Source organism: Schistocerca americana, chromosome 2, assembly GCF_021461395.2.
Source record: "Schistocerca americana isolate TAMUIC-IGC-003095 chromosome 2, iqSchAmer2.1, whole genome shotgun sequence".
NCBI lineage: Eukaryota > Metazoa > Arthropoda > Insecta > Orthoptera > Acrididae > Schistocerca > Schistocerca americana.
This window is the reverse complement of record NC_060120.1, coordinates 148,782,406-148,804,869: the sequence shown is the minus strand read 5'-3', so window position 1 is coordinate 148,804,869 and position 22,464 is coordinate 148,782,406. Positions and strand designations below refer to the sequence as shown.

Here is a 22,464-nt window from a genome sequence, read left to right as displayed (position 1 = left end):
GCTATCAGTCTGACATTGAGTCGTTTTTTATGTCTGCGTCGCAGTGTGCACTTGTCTCGTGACTGAGAATGTCAACGTGATAGAATGTATCTAATGAAAAATTTTATATAACTGACATAACACGGCTTTTGAGAATAAAGTAAAGTCGAAACGCGTAAGTTTTTGGAAAAATAAAAATGTGATCAATACTAAAGAGAAGTTATCTAAAGTGCATCCAAATGGCCTCATCGTGTCACAGCATTTTCATGCAAATTGCAGATGTATTTTCTTTTACGGGTGACTGGCTTCCGCTTCTCCTATCGCTTCCTTCTTGTTTGATATCACTAACTCCTTCATCGAGTTGGTTTTGGGTTCGGGAAGGGCACTCTTCTATTTGTGCCCAATAATTGCTTTCCTGGGTTTGCTTATACAGAGTTCGTACTTGCTGTACTGCTTGGTTTGTTTTTCGCGACTTGCTGCTGCATGCGTGGAGTCATTTTGAAACGTCCGTTTCAGGTAGCGGTTTCGGACTCTATTTTCCGCAAGATCTTCTCTACACTGGGTACGTCTTCGCCCGTGCTGATCCGCGACTCGATCGACGCCTCTTGTTTTTTAGCAGCTGCCGTGAGGGCTATCGCGCCGTTACGAGAACTGCTGCTCTTACACTGAGGTGACAAAAGACATGGGATATGTACATATACAAATGGCAACAGTATCGCGTACATAAGGTATAAAAGGACAGTGTATTGGCGAAGCTGTCATTTATACTTAGGTGATGCACGTAGAAAGGATTGCGACGTGACTATGACCGCACGACGAGAGGTAACAGACTTTTGAACGCGGAAAAGCAGTTGGAGCTAGAAGCATGCGACATTCCATTTCGGAAATCGTTAGGAAATTCAATATTACGATATCCACAGTGTCAAGAGTGTGCCAAAATGAAGGAATAAAAAAAAAAATCAGGCATTATCTCTCAGCACAGACAACGCAGTGACCGACGGCCTTCACTTGATGACCGAGAGCAGCGGCCTTTGCGTAGAGTTGTCAGTGCTCACAGACAAGCAACACTGGGTGAAATAAGCGCAGCCGGCCTATGTGGCCGAGCGGTTCTAGGCGCTTCAGTTTGGAACCGCGCGACCGCTACGGTCGCAGGTTCGAATCCTGCCTCAGGCATGGATGTGTGTGATGTCCTTAGGTTAGTTAGGTTTACGTAGTTCTTGTCCAGTCATATTAATATGACAGCGTGATGAAAATCTGAATAACCACCTTTTGCAGCACGGTGAAACGTGTTCGTAGTTTTTTTTTTAACTTTTGTATATTTGTAATTATTGTTTGTTCTGCTGGAAGACGTGTGGAAACATGTGACGTTGCATCTCTAACAGTATTAGGACTCTGAGAGCAATTAGAAATCAAGTATTACTCTTGCATATCATACAGTAAACAAGTGACTGAGCTTATGGCATCGATGGCATGGAGGCCCCGTCCAGAGAAGGTCAGTCGCCGGGTACAAGTCATGTTATCGGCGACGCCACTTTGGGTAACATAGGCGCCGGCAAGTTCTAGGGGACTGATGACCTAAGATGTTAAGTCCCATAGTGCTCAGAGCCATTTGAACCATTTGAAATAAGCGCAGAAATCAATGTGGGACGTAGAGCGAACATATCCGCTAGGACAGTGCGGTGCAAACTGGCTTTAATGGGCTATGGCAGCAGACGATCGACGTGAGTTTCTTTGCTAACAGCACGACTTCGCCTGCAGCGCCTTTCCTGGGCTCGTGACTATATCCGTTGGACCCTAGACTACAGGAGAACCGTGGCACGGTCAGCTGAATCCCGATTCCAATTGTTAAGGGCTGATGGTTTGGTTCGAATGTGCTGCAGACCCCACGAAGCGATGGACCTAGGTTGTCATCAAGGCACTGTGCAAGCTGATGGTATTTCCATAATGGTGTGGGTTGGGTGTAAATAGAATGAACTGGGTGCTCTGATCTAACTGAACCGACCGTTGACTGGAAATGGCTATGTTCGGCTACTTGGAGAGCATTTGCAGCCATCCATGGACTTCGTGTTCCCAAACAACAACGGAATTTTTATGCATGACAATGCCCCATACCACTGTGCCAGTCGTTAGCGATTGGTTCCAAGAACATTCTGGACAATTTGAGCAAATGATTTGGCCACCCAGATTGCTCGTCATGAATCCCATGAATCTTAATCGAGGGGTCAAATCGTGCACAAAGTCCTGCACTGGCAAGACTTCCGTTATCATTGTCGGATATAGAGGCATCATGACTCACAATTTCTGTAGAGGACTTACAACGATTTGTTGAGACCATACCACGTCGAGTTGCCGCACTACACCGAACAAAAGGAGTTATGGCACGATATTATGAAGTATCCCACAACTTTTGTCATCTGAGCGTGTTTTGCAGGATGAATTGTATGAAATTTGCTTGAAAACCACATAGAGCCTGTATTTATCCATTTCGAGACCACTGGAAGCTGTTTTGGATGCCAACGTGTTTCCTACAACATAACAAGGATTATAATGTGTTGTGCTGGCGGTATTTCCATTTTTTTTCCACACCTGTACATCTGTGTGTGTTCCCACCACACACAACACGGCATAGTTTCGTCCACACAGCTAGGAGTACTCTTTGGTATGGTTGTACAATGTTTCAGTTTTTATGAAGAAGTATCGCCATTATTTATGTTAATCTATGAAATAAACTGCAGCTTACGTCCTCAATTTGTTGTGCGTATGTTGATATTAGTTTGCTCCTAATTTTTTCATCCGTAGTATCCTTTCAACTAGCAAAGCATCTGGCAGTTCGGCGAATATTACAGTGACCTTCCCCCTGCCTGATAGGAGATTTCTATGCAGTGTCTCTTTCATCTATGCTTTCACCTTCGTGACTCTTGTTGACGTGGTCTAGCGATGAGTGTGTTTGGTTACTAGTCCAAAGTTTCGAGATCCGACGTCAGTCAGAGCTGAAATGCTGTATAAATTCACAAACTGTGACGGCAGAAGCCTTCCATTGCAAGTAGTCACCCTTGCAGTGGATTTTCCTATAAAAGCCAAGAATTATGTAGAGGTTCAAAGCACATTCTGCGAAATAGGATGATAAATTACCGCTAAAAGGACAGAGACTGTGTAATGATCAGTAGCATTGGACTGTAGAAACCACTGCGTTAGATTGGCGAGAATTGACTCACGGGAGATACAGTATTGTTGTCTCAGAGTTCGTTGTTCGGAGAGCTGTAACAGCGACAGACAGTTTGAACAAAACACGTAGAGAAAGAGCGGGAAATTTATACGGAGCTGAATCATCAGAATAGAAGCCCCTGCATAAGATAGCAGTTTTGAGTTTTTGTTGCATCTTGGGTGGGGTGTAGATAGTTCCTTCAGGGAAAGTTCTCCATAAACAGCCTGTCGAAAGAGCCCTATCGGTCGGATTGAGCGGGTGGAATTAGTCGTGTTATCTGGCAGACAGGATTGTGTGACCAGCTGAGTTTAGCGTAGCTTACAGGTATTAAACTTACTGTGGATAAGACTACGCGTATATCACGGTAGAACCTCCTTGGCAACAAGAATCACCATATAACATGGTACTTCAATGCTAGAATGTTGTTCAGTCATGAGTGAAAGCATTGTAATAATTCCGCTGTTAAACTTTCAGACACTGGTCAGTAAATGGTAAGCGAGAGGGGAGAAACCAAACAGTGATTGATAGGCCTGTAAACTGGAGTTTAATCTGCGGCTATTCTGGCTGAGTGAGCCGGCCTCTGTGGCCGAGCAGTTCTAGGCGCTTCAGTCCGGAACTGCGCTGCTGCTACGGTCGCAGGTTCGAATCCTGCCGCGGACATGGATATATGTGATGTCCTTAGGTTAGTTTAAGTAGTTCTAAGTCCAGGGGACTGATGACTCATATGTTAAGTCGTATAGTGCTCAGAGCCATTTGCACCATCTGGTCGAGTGTTCCCCGTACCGATCGGACGTTATGTAAGCTACTTCAAGGAATGCTAGCCGTGGAACCTCAGTACACCTTGTCACAAACTCTTCCTGCAGTTGCTCCATTTCATCGGATTGGAGGTTTCCGGCGTCAACAAATGGGAATAAGTGATTAACTGTGTACATTGACTAGTAATCGTTACGCAGTCATAAAAGCAGTACCAGATGCCGAAGCTCAGGAAATCTCCAGATTTCCTGTAGAAGACATGATTTTGAAGCACGTGACAACCTGTGTACTGATCACTCATTGTGAGAAAGTATTTTTGTCACGACTGGCATCAGAAGAAATTTTACGATACAGTATCTTTCACAGTATGAGAACTATCTACCACGTGCAGTCGAATCATCTCATGGAACATTTTGATGTGACGTTGGCAGATATGCACTCAGTCTCGATCGTTAGCGACTTGGGTGCACTACACAAATCGAGCAAATCTTCGGCTTCCACTTTTTTTTTTTTGTTGGGCATTTTGGGACAAAATAGTTCATATCCTCGGGTTCTCGCCAAGGATTTTGGGAAGTTACTCTTGTTTGTTAGGTGAAAGCCTCAATCGGAAACATCTCCAAAACATTCCCAACTGAGACATCTACTGCCCCACTACCAGCTCGCCTGTTGTTTGGCTGAAATGTCCGTGACTCTACAAAAGTCGTTATTCGAACAATACATTTTACCTAGAGAATGTAAAATCTTTTAAAAAAACGTATGCTCTCTTTACACATTCAAGTCGAACAGTGTATAGGATACAATATTACCTGTCGCGACATTGATAGAGCAAGACACTAAGGATTTCACACCGTTTTTCTTCAAATGGCTCTGAGCACTATGGGACTCAACTGCTGAGGTCATTAGTCCCCTAGAACTTAGAACTAGTTAAACCTAACTAACCTAAGGACATGACAAACATCCATGCCCGAGGCAGGATTCGAACCTGCGACCGTAGCGGTCTTGCAGTTCCAGACTGCAGCGCCTTTAACCGCACGGCCACTTCGGCCGGCACCGTTTTTCTTCATCCGCTGTCGGGTAACTGAACCAAAAATGGATGCTTTGTTCCCATTTCAACCTAACGATGCTGATGATGAAACAGTTCATCGCCCAAACTGAAGAAGTAAGACAGCTGTCTCGCATGAGTTTAAACGTCAGGAATGAGGAGCGCGAACGATATAACGCCAAAACCCATCTCTTAGCTACCACACAGACGATTTACAAGGAATCCCTTCAATGAGTGCGAGGTTGTAAGTTCAGTCTTTAGTAAGGCCCATTTGAAAATGTTGTGTTAACGATTATGACAGGAAAAATATTACTGCTAATGACTCACCATGTGCAGTATGAGGGCGACAGAAAATTAGTGTCCTGGAGATGCAAGTCAACCTTCTATGGGATGTACGTTTTACACTTCACGGAATGAACATCGTCGACATTCAGGAAATGTTCAAAACAAACCATTGAATTGCACCATGAACACCGAATGAAAAATTGTGTGCCACTACGATAATCAATGTCGAAGGCGAACTCCTTGGGATTTACAAACCGTGCAAGGTGTTAAACTTCTTTAAGAAGGCATATAGAACCATACTGGTGTAACGGGCAGATGAGAACTGCTGGAACGTGATGGCATGCAGCCGAATGCGAAACAGTCTGTCGTGTAGCTTATCGTGAAACTGGTTATCCTTTAACACGCAGCTTCAAATAGTACGAGAATATGTTTTATAGGCACAGAAAAAACAAACATCCAGAGACTGAATTTGTCCAGTGGTTCCAGGTGGTATGGACTGCAAGGTCACACACTTTTCAGGAAAGACAGTGTGCTCTAAAGAAGTATGATTTTTATACGCAGACCAGGAATAAAGAAAAAGCAAGTTATTTTGAGCATCTATTGGCCAAAAGCAGCGATCATACCGTAGCTGTAGTTGTCTTACGCCCATTTTTCCACTCTTGCTTGCTGTCACGTAAATATTCCCTACCGCCCTTGCAAGATCACGCGGACGAGAAAGTATCATAGGGAGCAGAGCACCTCCGACTTCTCGCAGCAAAATAAATAACTTTCCAGTCAATTTCCCATACAGAATAACAGTCGCCATAACTGGATACGAATGCGTTAAGGCATTGATTTTAGTTGATCTTGAAAGAACTCTCTTGGTACCTCTAATTTCCAGGGTTCCTTTCATATGTATATCCTCTTCAGATCCTGATTGCTCGCAGTTGAAAACAAATTCGTTACTGAACTCTGGAAATACTCAGGATTAATGATGAGCAAAGAAAATAATAGAACAGAGCGTTGTGAATAGTATGCTCTCATAAAATGCTACTAGCAAGAAGTCTAAAGAATGTAGAAATCGTGAAGCTATTTTCTTACGAGGTTTGGATTCCATATTTCTGTGGGTGCCATACTTCTGTTAAATGCAGAATAAAATACTGAAAGATGATAATAGGATACTGAAAGTGAGACAGAAGAAGAACGAACAAAGACTAGAGTTTAGCGCCGTGTCGGCGATGATGTAATCAAAGACAGAACACAAACTTTCATAGAACAAGGATGACCCAGGAAATTAGATATCTTCTTTTCAAAGTCGCCATAATCAATTTATGGAATCCACAGAAACCAAAATCTGAATGCTCGGATGGAGATTTCAGCCCCACTGCTCCCGAATGCATGTTCGGTGCTCTAATTACTGTACTATTTTGATCGATGTGCGTCTTAAAAGAATTATTCTATTGTAATGAAAATGTAGATTCATTGGGAAGAAATAAATGGTCTTGGTTTGTATGAGTCAAGCACATATAAGACATCTGATGTCCATTTATTTCTTAACCTCCTTGCACAGCGTAGTATTTCAAATATTCCAGGCTCTCTGCTTTTCCCACGTGCCATACGCCAGTTCCATACAATGCTGCCCTGAATGCACACAGTTTCTGAAACTTTTTCTTCGGCTTTAAGCTGATACTTGACACCAAAGGACTTCTGTTCAATGAAGAGAACTTAAACCACCAAAATAGAACACAGCGAACAGAATATGTGATCTGTTCAGTTGATATGTGTCCGAAAAACGCCGAAGATCTAACATCCTGCTGAACACTGATCAACTAAGCACAACTCCTGGACTAATAAGTTCACAAATCCCTTCTGCAAATGCTTCACAAACAAAAAGAAGTGAAACGCTTATGGCACAGTACAAACAGTCTTTTAATTAGCTACATTAGAGCAGCTATATCTCTAAGGAAAAACAAAACGTTTTTCACTAGTGTTGTTAATCTGAATCTGTCGTGTCTCTTTTGTCGGCCAACTTGTGTAACCTTTTTTTCCTTTATTTCTGTTACATCTTTTTACGATTTCAGTATTTTCCAAAGCACTATTGGTACTTCTGCAACCACTACTGTGACTCATAATTTTAGTCCTTATTAGAATTTAACAGAAATACAAGTTATATTTTAAAAGGCTTTATCACGTCATTTAAAAGTTCTTCTACATGTTCTGTCTTTCGAGCAGGAAACGTTGCATATGAACTTTAGATCGGTGGTTTTTTACCTCCCACATTTGTGTTTGACATAAATTCTTTAGCTTATTCAATTTTTGCTTCTTTGACGCAAAACTGATTATAAGCTGCGATCTTAACACGCATTTTTACCACGAGCTTGTCTTCCTCGATTTTCCACTTTTGTTGCTGGCCTTAGGCTTTCTTAGAGATGCAGAAGGTTATTGTTTCGTCTCTAGACTTTTATCCTTTTATTCTCACGATATATGAAGAAAATGTTATTTTTCATAACATCATCCAAGGCTTTCCTTGAGATTGTACGTACCATGACTCTACCATGTTGCATGCGCTACCTAATACGAGTATTTACCAAAGGGCCGCGCATAAAAATGCGATTCTTCCGGGTCTCATACCTCTGATTCTACTGGGATTAGAAAGGTAGGATCAAGCGTTTTGCGTAGCCCTTGGGCTAGCGATCATTTACGTACCTAAAAGAAGTATAGTCTTAGTGTCAATACACTGCAGCACAGGGTCAAGGTATCACTCCTTTTACCCACTTTCTACTGCTTACGTAAACGGGCAAATTGGTTGATTCTTTTAGCATTTGATGCGGTCTATGGTGGACCTTAAGGGGCTTATGGAAGCATAGTTACCCAGGGGCGGTTCCTTAGAAAACCACAAAAAAGCCTTTTTTTACTTCTTTCTCGTAGCAAAACAGATCCGCGCATTCCTAGAAGACCATGCGCAGCAAATGGTTGACATTCTTACGATACATTTCTATGACCCCAACCTCGAACAATCTTCAAAATTTATTTGATATCTTTACCCGTTTCCGAAATACAGGCTTTTAAAGTCAGCCTTCTTTTACACGTAAAATACCTCACGTAAAATCCGGTATGAGGCGAAATCTAAATAATAAATGACCTAAGATATTGCTCACATTTTAACGGCATATTCTCTTGGCATATCTAGAATGTAGTCTTTCCGTTTTCAAAAATCTTTGTTAGTTCATCGGCGGTTCACTAGAAAACCCCTAAAAAGAGTTTTTCACCATTTTCTCGTATTAAAACTGAACCGCGGATTCCAAGACTGCCAAGCACAGCAAATGGCTGAATTTCTTACGAAATATTCCTAATATCCCGATCTCGAATAACCTTGAAAATTTTTCTAAATCTTTCCCGTTTCGGAGATACGGAGGTTTAAAATTACCATGCTTTTACACGTAAAATCCTGCGTGAGGCGGAAACGTAGTTTATAAAGTAATGCAGCGCGAGAAATACACTGAAAAGTGACTCTGCTGGCATCGAAAGGGTGCTGGGAACCTCATGTTGTAGTACCGAAGCACATGCAAAATTTTTGTGCGCGGAAAATCAGGCCTGAGGTGTAAAATTATGTTTTGTGTGATTTCAATTTCATTTAAGCAAAGTATCAAAATTTTACTGACCCATAAAGTTCTTTTGATATGAGTGTTATCCCCTGCTGTAGCCGGGAAAAGAATGGAACCAGCAGAAAAGTGCTCCCACCGGAGGACAAAAAAGTGCATATGTTCCTGTTTAAAAGTTTCTAACCGAAAATTGGGGTACCAGCTGTGTTATTATGCCTTCGTCAGGACCTTTAAAAATTTTCTTAAAAATTTTGTTTTGCGAACATATTTGGGCCGTTTTATGCTGAGAGAGAAGGAGACAGTAGCAGTGGTAAAGAGACAGAAAAGTAATAAATACTGGAAGATAGACAGTGTTTGTGGTATGGAAAAGATCGAAGGAGACATGGCAATGTGAGAGAAAGAGAGGGACATAGTGCAAGCAGTACATAGTACACAGTGACAGAACAGTGCTAGGGAAAGAGTGAGGGGAGACAGGGCCAGTGGTAGACGAATAAAAGTGAAATTGTGTGAGGGTTAGTGATAATGAGAGACATAGTCAATCACAATGAAAACGTGGAAGGGAGAGATAGTGACAATGAGAAGAGGCAACAGCATTGGGAAGGAATGAATGAGACAGCAGCAGTAAGAGAGAGAAGACAAAGAGTGCCAGTAAGAGCAGACAGTAGTAGTTGGACCGAACGAAGGCAACAGTGACAATTGGAGAGACACAAAGAGGTGATGACAATGAGTTGGGCTGAATGAGTGAGCGAAATGGGCAAGAGTAAGTGGGTGAGTATGAACGACTACAGCGATGGGCTAGCAGGTGTGAGCGAGTTACAGTTAGGGCAGCTTGCGGAAGTGAGAGGTTAGTTGCATGTTAAAAAAAATGGTTCAAATGGCTCTGAGTACTATGAGACTTAACAAAAAAATGTTCAAATATGTGTGAAATCTTATGGGACTTAACTGCTAAGCTTACACACTACTCAACCTAAATTATCTTAAGGACAAACACACACACCCATGCCCGAGGGAGGATTCGAATCTGCGACCGTAGCAGTCGCACGGTTTAGGACTGAAGCGCCTAGAACCGCTCGAGCACAACGGTCTGCGCAAGTTAAAAAGAGCTCGAATATGTTCGCATAGGAAAATTTTTAAAAGTGCTAGGGAAAGTAGGATGAGTCAGCTAATAACTCACTTTTCAGTCAGAGATTGTTAAACAGACGCAGATTCGTTTTTTTGTGTTCCGACAGGAGCATTTTTCCGCTGGGTTTAATAATCCTTCTCTATGTAAGTTTTGAATTAGGACTGACTGATAGCTTTGCCTTTGTTGTTGTTGTGGTCTTCAGTCCTGAGACTGGTTTGATGCAGCTCTCCATGCTACTCTATCCTGTGCAAGCTTTTTCATCTCCCAGTACCTACTGCAACCTACATCCTTCTGAATCTGCTTAGTGTATTCATCTCTTGGTCTCCCTCTACGATTTTTACCCTCCACGCTGCCCTCCAATACTAAATTGGTGATCCCTTGATGCCTCAGAACATGTCCTACCAGCCGATCCCTTCTTCTGGTCAAGTTGTGCCACAAACTTCTCTTCTCCCCAATCCTATTCAATACTTCCTCATTAGTTATGTGATCTACCCATCTAATCTTCAACATTCTTCTGTAGCACCACATTTCGAAAGCTTCTATTCTCTTCTTGTCCAAACTATTTATCGTCCATGTTTCACTTCCATACATGGCTACACTCCATACGAATACTTTCAGAAATGACTTCCTGACACTTAAATCAATACTGGATGTTAACAAATTTCTCTTCTTCAGAAACGCTTTCCTTGCCATTGCCAGCCTACATTTTATATCCTCTCTACTTCGACCATCATCAGTTATTTTGCTCCCCAAATAGCAAAACTCCTTTACTACTTTAAGTGCCTCATTTCCTAATCTAATTCCCTCAGCATCACCCGACTTAATTACACTACATCCCATTATCCTTGTTTTGCTTTTGTTGATGTTCATCTTATATCCTCCTTTCAAGACACTGTCCATTCCATTCAACTGCTCTTCCAAGTCCTTTGCTGTCTCTGACAGAATTACAATGTCATCGGCGAACCTCAAAGTTTTTATTTCTTCTCCATGAATTTTAATACCAACTCCGAATTTTTCTTTTGTTTCCTTTACTGCTTGCTCAATATACAGATTGAACAACATCGGGGAGAGGCTACAACCCTGTCTTACTCCCTTCTCAACCACTGCTTCCCTTTCATGTCCCTCGACTCTTATAACTGCCATCTGGTTTCTGCACAAATTGTAAATAGCCTTTCGATCCCTGTATTTTACCCCTGCCACCTTTAGAATTTGAAACAGTATATTCCAGTCTACATTGTCAAAAGCTTTCTCTAAGTCTACAAATGCTAGAAACGTAGGTTTGCCTTTCCTTAATCTTTCTTCTAAGATAAGTCGTAAGGTCAGTATTGCCTCACGTGTCCCAGTGTTTCTACGGAATCCAAACTGATCTTCCCCGAGGTTGGCTTCTACTAGTTTTTCCATTCCATAAGCTTTGCCTTATATAAACGCAAACCAATCTACATTTGCACGCATATGATGGTGAATACGAGCTGCTGAAATTGTCCAGTTAACCCGGACAGTTCCTTATTCGTCATTTTGGCTGAGCTGAGCAACAGTTATAGCGACCATGCTGTCCTCTTCCCTATGTTATCTCTCTGTGGGCCACCCGAGAAGTGATAAAAGCGGAAATCGCGACTGTTGCAACAGCTGTTTTGTCTTGACTGTCGTCTTTGCCTGCCTCTATGGCGCATAGCGTCCACTACAGTGAGCAGCTGTTGAATGATCGAATCGTTGCCTTCTCAATCAGTCCTAAGGTTGAAAACGTTCACAGTACACTGCAGTTGGCATTCCCTACTGGTGTTGTGCCCGGCCATTAAAAGCTGTCCATCGAAGTGAAAACATTGCACCACATGGTTACGTTCTGCTAAAGTGCTTCTGCCTTTTGCAAGTGTTTTCCTAGTACATTAAGATAAAACTTGGTGCTGAAATTTAGTTTGCTGCGGACGTATTCGCACCGAGGATTAAATATTCAGACGTCAAAAGATAAAACTATTTGCACGCGCTCGAAAACTTTTTTTCCGCTCGGCAGGGACTTAACATCTGAGGTCATCAGTCCCCTAGAACTTAGAACTACTTAAACCTAACTAACCTAATTTCAATCCACTAATTAGAGATACCTTTACACAGTCTTGAACATGAATATCTCGAATGTTGAGCAATTCTCTTTTTAGAAGTCATCACGAACTCCACAAAATTTCGGAATAGCCTTGTTTCAACAGCATACAGCAAAGATGTATATTTCCTTATGTTGTAAGCAATTGTGTACAAACAGAACTTCGAAAATAACGACTACGTAATCTGGAAGGCGAAGATCGTTATTTGAACTAAACAGGAAATGACTTCTTATCAGGGCGTCACCAGAAATTTACGCAAGAGGAGGGTAAATTTCCACATTTTCAGTTTTGACATACCTGATTCGACGAATTTGAGAATGTGTCGTGTTAAGAACAAAATACGACATGATGTACGCGAAAATGACTGCACATAAAACATTTTAGATTACTTTTGACGCCTGAAATGTAAGTACATATAAAAAAATTCATGTTCTGATATTATTAAAACTTTTTTGATTGAACGATCTGCAAATCTATGTTTATTATTATTGAAAACATAAAACCTCAGTCAGAAAAAAAACATCAGTTGAAGAAATTTGGTTGAATATCAACAAAAATAAATAACCAGCAAAAATGCTTTTAATTAATACGCCTCAAAATGGAGAAACAGCAAATACTTTATAAACGCTTATTCGACTTTGGTAGCACATTTTTACCGTCAAGACTTGTCTTTTTACCGGATCTATTTCATTTTGTTGATGCCTCCTACCTTTTAACGTTAACTGGCATAACACAAGTTGAAAAAAATGTCGTTTGAAAGCTATGTCAGTGGACTGTTTGGGTAAAACGTTACATAGAAGACATGAATGAAAGAAACTCTCCAAAACATCCCCAAATTGACCGGTAGAGGTGACTCAAAACAGCCTAGGATTGAGTCAATACAGTCCTTGTCTCCTCAGTTTGACACTTTATTGTGATGACCTGCCAATTGGACTACTCAATGACTGGATGTTGTGTTGGGTTTCGCCCAATACAGTTTTTAGAAGGTCAAAACGTCTTGAGAGGTCATCTTTCCAGCGTTAACACTCCACAATTGTTTTCTCCCTTCTAGCTCTGAAAATGGTATCTTCTTTGAAACTTCTTTATTTTGGTTCATTGACAGAGTGTAGATGAACATACCTACAATACAGTACGGAATTTTTTTTCAGTCATCTACACTCGCTCTACCGTATAAAACAGTGGAGGGTGTTCGGAAATTCCCGCTACAAACTTCTAGGACTTGTAGAACGGAGTGAGTACATAATATTCTGGATGGGAACCCATATCCGAAAACATACCGCTTCCGTTCTACGACGGTGTCTTTTCAGATGTTTTACTCATCCGTTTCTACTTGAAGAGCAGCACTGAAGAGCCAAAGAATCTTCTATATCTACCTAATATCGTGCAGGGCCCCCACAAACATGCAGAAGTGCCGCAACACGACGTGGTATGGACTCGACTAATGTCTGAACTAGTGCTTGAGGGAATTGACACCATGAATCCTGCGGAGCTCTCCGTAAATCCGTAAGAGCAGGGTGGGATGTAGATCTCTTCTAAAAGCTCGTTGCAAGGCATCGCAGATATGCTTAATAATGTTCATGTCTGGGGAGTTTGGTGGCCAGCGGAAGTGTTTAAACTCAGAAGAGTATTCATGGAGCCACTCTGTAGCAATTCTGGACGTGTGGGGTGTCGCATTGTCCTGTTGAAATTGCCAAAGTCCGTTGGAATGCACAATGGACATTATTGGACAAACAGGATGCTTACGTACGTGTCACCTGTCAGAGTCGTATCTAGACGTATCAGGTGTCCCATATCACTCCAACTGCACATGCTCCACACCATTATAGAGTTTCCACTAGCTTTAACTGCCCCTGCTGACATGCAGGGTTCATGGATTCATGAGGTTGTCTCCATACATCCTCTCGATGTAATTTGAAACGAACGGCAACATGTTTCCAGTCATCCATAGTCCAATGTCGGTGTTGACGGGCCCATGCGAGGCGTAAAGCTTCTTGTTGCGCAGTCATCAAGGGTACACGAGTGGGCCTTCAGCTCCGAAAGCCCATATCGATAATGCTTCGTTGAATGGTTCACTCGCTGACACTTGTTGATGTCACAGCGTTGGAATCTGCAGCAATCTGCGGAATGGCTGCACTTCTGTCACGTTGAACGATTCTCTTCAATCGTCGTTGGTCCCGTTCTTGCAGCGTCTTTTTCCAGCCGCAGCGATGTCGGAGATTTGATGTTTTACTGGGCTCCTGGTATTCACGGTACACTCGTAAAAACTGTCGTACGGGAAAATCCCCGCTTCATCGCTACCTCGGAGATGCTGTGTCCAATCGTTCATACGCCGACTATAACACCACTTTCAAACTCACTTAAATCTTGATTACTGCCATTGTAGCAGCAGTAACCGATCTAACAACTGCGTCAGACACTTGTTGTCTTATGTAGGCGTTGCCGACCGCAGCTCCGTATTCTTCCCGTTTGCATATCTCTGCATTTCAATACTCAATCGTATACCAGTTTCTTTGGCACTTCAGTGGGTGTTAGGCGTGACGCAGTACAGTTGTTAGGTAACAACTCGAAACATTCATTTACCACTTAATCCCATTTGTTTGTATTATCACTTAAATGTTACGTGTTTACATTATTCAAAAATAGAAGTGTATCCAGCATACTGTACATACAGAACAGTATACATACAGAACAGTATACAAAGACAATGGGGATGGGGACATATACACAGATTTTCCAAAGTCTTTATTTGCCAGTTCACCAATATGATAGGTACGGTAGGCTATAATATCTCTGTCTACAAAACTTTCCAAGCCGGGAACATTAGGAACTCCTGTACCTCCTCGTACAATGGCTACTGTAAGCCACCCATTGCCATGAGTAAAGGAATCATTAATGTCGATGCTGAAATTCAGTCGACATCCACAGAAAACACACGGTCCGTCGACAAGTGCAGTTGCAGCAGTGTTCTTCACTGTGTTCTTCTTCTTGTCTGCAGCCGATGTTGTGAATTTCAGCATCGACATTAATGATTCCTTTACTCATGGCAATGGGTGGCTTACAGTAGCCATTGTACGAGGAGGTACAGGAGTTCCTAATGTTCCCGGCCTGGAAAGTTTTGTAGACAGAGATATTATAGCTTACCGTACCTATCATATTGGTGAACTGGCAAATAAAGACTTTGGAAAATCTGTGTATATGTCCCCATCCCCATTGTCTTTGTATACTCGTTTTCAATAGTCTTGTACACGGTGTTCCTTGTGCGCTATCGCGCGTCTATAAAAGCGAGCGAGGCCCGCGGAGCGGATCACTCGCGCTGCTGCTGCTGCACAGGCAACTGCATTGAACGCTGCCAAGATGCCCTACAGAAGATACCGTCGACGTCCTCGTCAAACAGTCTACAAAACAATTGAAAACATCGAGATGACAACATCTGCTGCTGACAAGAAGAAGAATACTGTGAAGAACATAGCCGCCACCGAACCTCGGCTCGATGTGGCGGCCACCAAATTCGTTACAGACATTGAACCTACTAAACATATTCTGGTACACACTCTCCACTCTCCATCCCACTTAGAGTCTCTTCAGTGAGGTGGTACATCGTTAGCTGAAACCAATTTTCCTAACTGACGTTCAGTAGCACAGCTTCCAAGAACGGGTCTAGTATCTTTTGTAGGAAGGGCAAACATGCAGGGACAGTTAGCTTCAGTGGAAGGAAGTATCGTCCAATCACAAGACCACTCAGACTATCTACCTACACGTTAATACCAAACTGGTGCTGAAATGCCTGAAGATGCGTGGCACGAGGGTTTCGTCTGTCCGGCACGGCTGTTTCGCAAATTCTGGACACAGTCCCTAGTGAACTTACATTCATCCGTGAACAGAACTCGACGTGGAAATAGGGGTGTGTCTATGCAGCGGTGCAGGAACCAAGTGCAGTAGGCAACACGTTGTGGAAAATCGGCTGGACCCAATGCTTTGTATCATTTGTAAGTGGTACGGATGTAATTCTTGCTCACGCAGAACGTCACAGACGATACTGCGACTATCATTGCACATGCAGTTGTTCGAGTACTCGTTGAGTGGTTTTCTTCAACGCGACACAGTACATCTTCAAGTTAGGGCATGCGGCGTTGCCGTGGAGCATCACAGTCCTGCCCCATCACGAAGGACGAAATGGGAGACCACCACTATTTATTTTGCAGTCTCTCATTCTTATGGTAGTTTTTCATAATATTTATTATTTCTCAAGTCGATATTCATTTTTATCAACACATAATAATCGTACAGCGATGAACGTGGTGTGGTTAAAAAGCTTTTTTAATCAACTTGTGACATTGCGTACCGATTTTGCGCTAAAACTTACTATTTGTGAAAATTTTAACATAAAAGAGGCTTAACTATCGTACGCAAAAGAGCACCATGGGTGGTTAGCTTCATACCAATGTTTTACGAATGTATAATAATAATTATTATTACTATTATTATTGATATTTAAATAGAAAGGCCGTTTGAAATAGTGGCCGACACGTCGTAGAATTTTACACAGTTAGAATACGGTTACATTTGCAGAAAAATTTTACTGACCATTTTACTTCTTAAGTAGTTATGAACTTGATAACTTAAATACAGCATTGTCATAGACATTAACAACGACTACTGCGGTAGTCCATTACTCTGCCTGTCGTACAAGTGGACGAATATATTTTCCGAAACGACAAACATATTTGTCATTGTCGCCTTGAATTGTGATTTACTTATTGCTGCTACGGCCCAACGTACTTACATAAAGTATAAAGTGCACTTAAAATCTCAAAATAAGTTACAGGTTACTGTGGCCTTAGTGATATACCAGGTAAGAAGTGAACACGACATTCTAATCCGAACATTTCACATATATTTACTTCTTTGTATTTTATATTCGTATTTCTCATTAAACTTATCTTCAGCAACAGGTAAATGTAAATATTACGGTCGAAAATGAGAAATTACAAGCAGGTGATGACAGTCCATGATTATTAGTGCACATCGTTAGGTTCATTTTTAAAGATGTTTTCTCTTCATTCCCACAACTATCCATATCCGAAAGGCTTCGCTTATTTCAAATAATGTTGTTATTTAAAACTCGAGAAGTGCGAAAGATTCATTCGAGCCATTGAGTTTGCTAATAACACAGCCATTCTGACTGATAAACCCGCCAACAGTAGTCTAAGCACTGCTTGAATCACTGCTTTTCAATAGTTTCTGGACTGGTTTAAATCGAATTTTCTCTCTCTCACTGTCTGCAACATACAGTTTACAAAAGTTTTAAACAGCACGCTATATGTGAGGTTATTTGACCATAAAATACAAAGATGAAGAACTAGCAAGAGCAGATACTTCCCCGAGTCCTTGAACCATATGTCAATATCAAGCTCAGATGGACAGTACATACATGTGAATTACAGTGATGAGTTGAAACATTATGACGACTGCTCACCGCGAGAATGGTGGCTGCGCGTGCTCGTAACGCAATAAAGGAAGTACAGTATAGAAAGTACGTCTATAAGCGGAGCAGAGGCGTATAGGAAATCATTATTGTGACGATACGGGCTCCCTTGACATAAGGGAAGATAGTAACAACCCAGCGTCTGCGAACATCTCCGAAACGGGGCAGCTAGTCGGCTGTTCGCGTGGTAAGACTGTGAACATCTGTGGAAAGTGGTTGAAGAACGGGGAAACCACGAATACTGGACAAGGTGTTGGAAGTTCACGCCTCATCACAGATTACGGCCTTCGGAGACTTGGCCGCTCTGTAAGATGATGAGCACGCACTAACGTTTCGTAGCGTACCGTTCACCGCACATGCTGGTAATGTTGTCCCCGCAGCAGGCGACCTCTGCCTGCTCTCATGTTGAAACCAGGACACCGTCAATTAAGATTGCTTGAGACTATCGAAATTTGACCGTTGACCGATCGAAACGTTTCGCCTGATCGGATGAAACAAGTTTCTTGTTACATCAGATCGCTGATCGTTTTCTGATACGCCGTCATCCAGGCGAATGGTGTTCGAAACGTGCTCTACGCCAAGGATGCAAGCCAGTGGGGGCAGTATTAATAAATCTAGACAATCGCCTGCTGTTCCATGGGGCCTTTGGTAGTAACCAAAGGCACCATGACAGCTACGATATTAGGCAGCAGTCTGTTGATGTCACGACACCATCGTTGCGTGGATACGTATAAACACTTCGACTTGCTGAGCTTCTTTAAATTTGAAACTACGAGGGTTGAAACTTTAATAGTGGCAACTATTTATTTACAGCTCGTGCAAAATAGACACGTGTTTCAAAGTGTTACTGACCTTCGAAGTAGTTCAAATGGCTCTGAGCACTATGGGACTTAGCATCTATGGTCATCAGTCCCCTAGAACTTAGAACTACTTAAACCTAACTAACCTAAGGACATCACACACATCCATGCCCGAGGCAGGATTCGAACCTGCGACCGTAGCAGTCGCGCGGCTCCGGACTGAGCGCCTAGAACCGCTATTCGAAGTAGTCACCAGCTTTGCGTATACAGTGTTGCCAGTGATGTGGAAGTTGTAGGACACTCTTAGCAGTGCCAGGTGTGTTGGCAGTTCGAGCGGCACGGTCTATTGCCCGACGAGTTAGTAGCAGTTCTGAAGCGAAAGCCGTGACGTGTTTCCTTCACTTTAGAAATCGAGTTGAGCTTACGAGGGCTTAAGTCAGGGGAGTGCAGTAGGCGGTATAGCACTTATCAGCCCCATCAGTCAAACAAATCAGTAACAGCTTGCGCTGTACGTGCTTGAGCATTGTCCTGCAAAATGATGGTTAGGTCCTGCAGAAAGTGTCATCAGTTCTGTCTCTAAGCTGGTCGTAGGTTGTGTTCCAAAAATGAACAGCATAAAGTGATGACACTTCCTGCAGGACCTGACCATCATTTTGCAGGACAATGCTCAAGCACGCACAGTGCAAGCTGCTACTGATTTGTTTTACTGATGGGTTCAAAAAAATGACTCTGAGCACTATGGGACTTAACATCTATGGTCATCAGTCCCCTAGAACTTAGAACTACTTAAAACTAACTAACCTAAGGACATCACACAACACCCAGTCATCACGAGGCAGAGAAAATCCCTGACCCCGCCGGGAATCGAAGCCGGGAACTCGAGCGCGGGAAGCTAGAACGCTACCGCACGACCACGAGCTGCGGACTTGACTGATGGGGCTGCTAAGTGCTATACCACCTACTGCACTCCCCTGTCTTAAACCCTCGTAAGTTCAATTCGATTTTTAAACTGAAGGAAACACTTCGCGGCATTCGCTTCAGAACTGCTACTAATTCGTCGGGCATTAGACCGTGCCGCTCGAACTGCCAACACACCTGGCACTGCTAAGAGTGTCCTACAACTTTCACATCGCTGGCAACAGTTTATACGCAAAGCTGGTGACTACTTCGAAGGTCAGTAAAACTTTGAAGCACGTGTCTATTTTGTACGAGCTGTAAATAAATAGTTGCCTCTATTAAAGTTCCAACCCTCATATTATATGAGTCTTTATAGCTCCTGATGATGTCTCCAGCTTTAGAAGACGAAACGTTAGGCATAGAAATATGCCTTGGACCACGACCTTAATACGTGAAAATTATTGCAGACCACCAGTATTCCTTTATGCTTGATGTTTTCCCTGGAGGCGATGGCATCTTTCAGCACGATAAATGTCCGTTGTCGCCAAGCAAGAATCGCGCTACAGTGGTTTGAGGAACATGATAGTGGACTCATGGAGATGTCTTGGCCACCAGATTTTCCTGATCTGAGCCCGATGGGACACATCTGGGATGCAATCTGTCACCATCGCCACCCCAAAAACCATCGGTGGGTAATTCGCGGGACCTGCATAACGTGTGCGTAGACATCTGGTCCCACGTATCTCTGGAAGGCTACCAGGGGTCATCAAATCCACACAACGCAGAATCGCTGCTATATTGCGTTCCAAAGGTGTACCAGAGGCGGCTATTCCCGTTTGGCTCATCAGTGTATGCCAAATACTGACGTCTGCTTAATTTGATATTGACGTGATTGCCTGTATTTGTTTAAAAGAGTTTGCTAAAGCAGCACGCCATGGTTACTTTAATTCTGTTTTGATGTTCGTCGCTACATTCTGAGGTAATTATCGTCAAGAACGGATTTTGACTATTTATAAGAGGATCACGAATAGAGCCCGTCCCAGACTCTCCTGGAAGAATTTATTCACACCCTTGGGAATACTCATTATGTCTTGCAGGTTCATTCTCTCACTGATCTCCTTCTTTGTAAAAAATAAAATGTTATACAGATTCAACAGCATGCATCATGAACATGATACACGAAATAAACATGAGATACACAAAGAAAAAATGTCTGAGTATGGTAGTGAAAGGATTACGTTACGCAAGCATCAAGATATACCGTGCTCACCAGCTCATGTCAGAACTGTTATTTGGTGAACCGTGCAAATTCAATAATCATTTAAAACATTGTCTCATACAAAAATCCTTTTACTCTGAATAAGAATTTCTTGACAATCAACGATGATCTCCATTTTGCAACTTAATTCCTGTAAGTACTATTACTGTAGAGTATTCTAGCTATTACTAGCCACGCATTGCTGTGGCTGAGTCTGGTTGAATAGAAAAGAAAGAAAAGAGAAGGTACACATTTCTAACATGTATGAGAATTGAATATGCGTCCCAATCTTCTTCTCCCGTCTCTGTCCACCACCTCCTCCCCCTTTCTTTGTTCATCTCCTCCTTCTTCCCCCCCTCTCTGTCCACGATATTCTTCCTGCTCTCTCCATCCATCTTCTTCTCCCTCTCTATCTCCATCTCCTCCTGCCCTCTCTCCCTGTCCATCTCCTCCAACCCCTCCCTCTGACCTTGAGCTTTGCTTATTGGTATTGCAAATTCAGATTCGATAGTAGTATTCTAATCATAAACCGATAAGCCACAAATACAATTTCCGTATTTTATAACGACGTTTCATGTATATGTGTGTGTTATGTGTGTGTGTGAAGCGTCGTTATAAATTACGGAAATTATATATATATATATATATATATATATATATATATATATATATCAAAAATATGTAGCGTGTGTGTGTCCAAGCGTTTATTACACCAATGTGTAAAAATTTGAAGCAAATCGGCCGAGTAGTTTTTGAGATCTCTGGTAATATTTTTCCCTTTTACTTATTACATATATATTTATATAGTACATATATTTAAAAAATTGGTATATATAAACAGGCGCATATTCGAATTTAATGTTGTGTCAAAATTTCAAACCAGTCATTGAAGAACTTTCGAAGATTTAAGATTTTGCACGGAAGAACATTTATATTTTTATATAGATTTTCCCTATAATCATTGCATATGTATTTGTATATTGTACATGGCGCTCCAGCGGGCATAGAAATACACGCGCATATTTGAATGCAACATTTTGTCAAAATTTCAAAGCAGTCGGTGACGATCTTTCGGAGATATGCGACTCTGAACAAACGAACATTTATATAGATTATAATGTGATGAACCACTTATTGTCGCTGTAATATCTTGTGTGTGTTATCTGTACAGTATCTTAGTATTTGCATGATGATGGAACGAATTCGCATAGTGTTTAGTAACAGTTTGTAACTGAATTAACATAATACTTCGTCAATAATATTGCGTTACTCATGATCATTATGGCCGTAGAAACCTGGCCATGAAGTAAAGTATGTCCCTAAGAATACTTAATGTGGCAGTAACATATAACATGTTCTACACATGAGCGAAACACTCACTACATGGGTCCATGGAACTCGGAATAATAAAATAAAAGGATGTTACCAGATTAAAGTAAATCTGAAACATTCTATTTCAGCTAAGGGGCCATTATCAGTTGATTTAGTTCGCTGGTTATAACAGCTCTATTGTTCTTTCTAATATCTCTCTCGCTACCCACAATAGCTAGAATGTATTCGTACTCACCAGGGCTCACGAAGATGGCGAGCAGAATCAGCAGCGCCTGAAGACGATCTTGACACACTCGGACATCCATTTCGCACAAGACTGTATCGTGTCAGGCCGTCGTTGAACTGTTGTGAACACTTCTGACAGGAAGCTGTGTGATTCTGAGAGCCGGCGGTGTGGGTCATACTTGTATGATAAAAAGGGGTGGGGAGCGCTTTCCGGTGCACTTCTATTTTGCTTATCTATTCGTCATTGCCGCTCACTTCCTGGTCCACGACTTCAAGTTCCCATTTCGCACACTTCCGTGTCCCCTTTCCCCTCAGCTGCCTCTTACACGAGCCGTCACGTATCCCCACCCATTAATTCCATCTCAGTGTTACTAAAGTCACAACAAAGAAAGAGTGCTGCTGATCT

General features: G+C 42.1%; 1 protein-coding gene across 1 annotated transcript in view; it reads right to left on the bottom strand.

Moving 5' to 3' along the window:
- LOC124595840 overlaps nucleotides 1-22,227 on the bottom strand; it is a 43,164-nt gene extending 20,937 nt beyond the window's left edge. The window contains exon 1 of the mRNA XM_047134738.1: nucleotides 22,069-22,227. Coding sequence (XP_046990694.1) covers nucleotides 22,069-22,138 — 70 coding nt within the window. The 5' untranslated portion in view covers nucleotides 22,139-22,227. The remainder of the gene's footprint in view (nucleotides 1-22,068) is intronic.
- Between the last annotated feature and the right edge of the window lie 237 nt (nucleotides 22,228-22,464).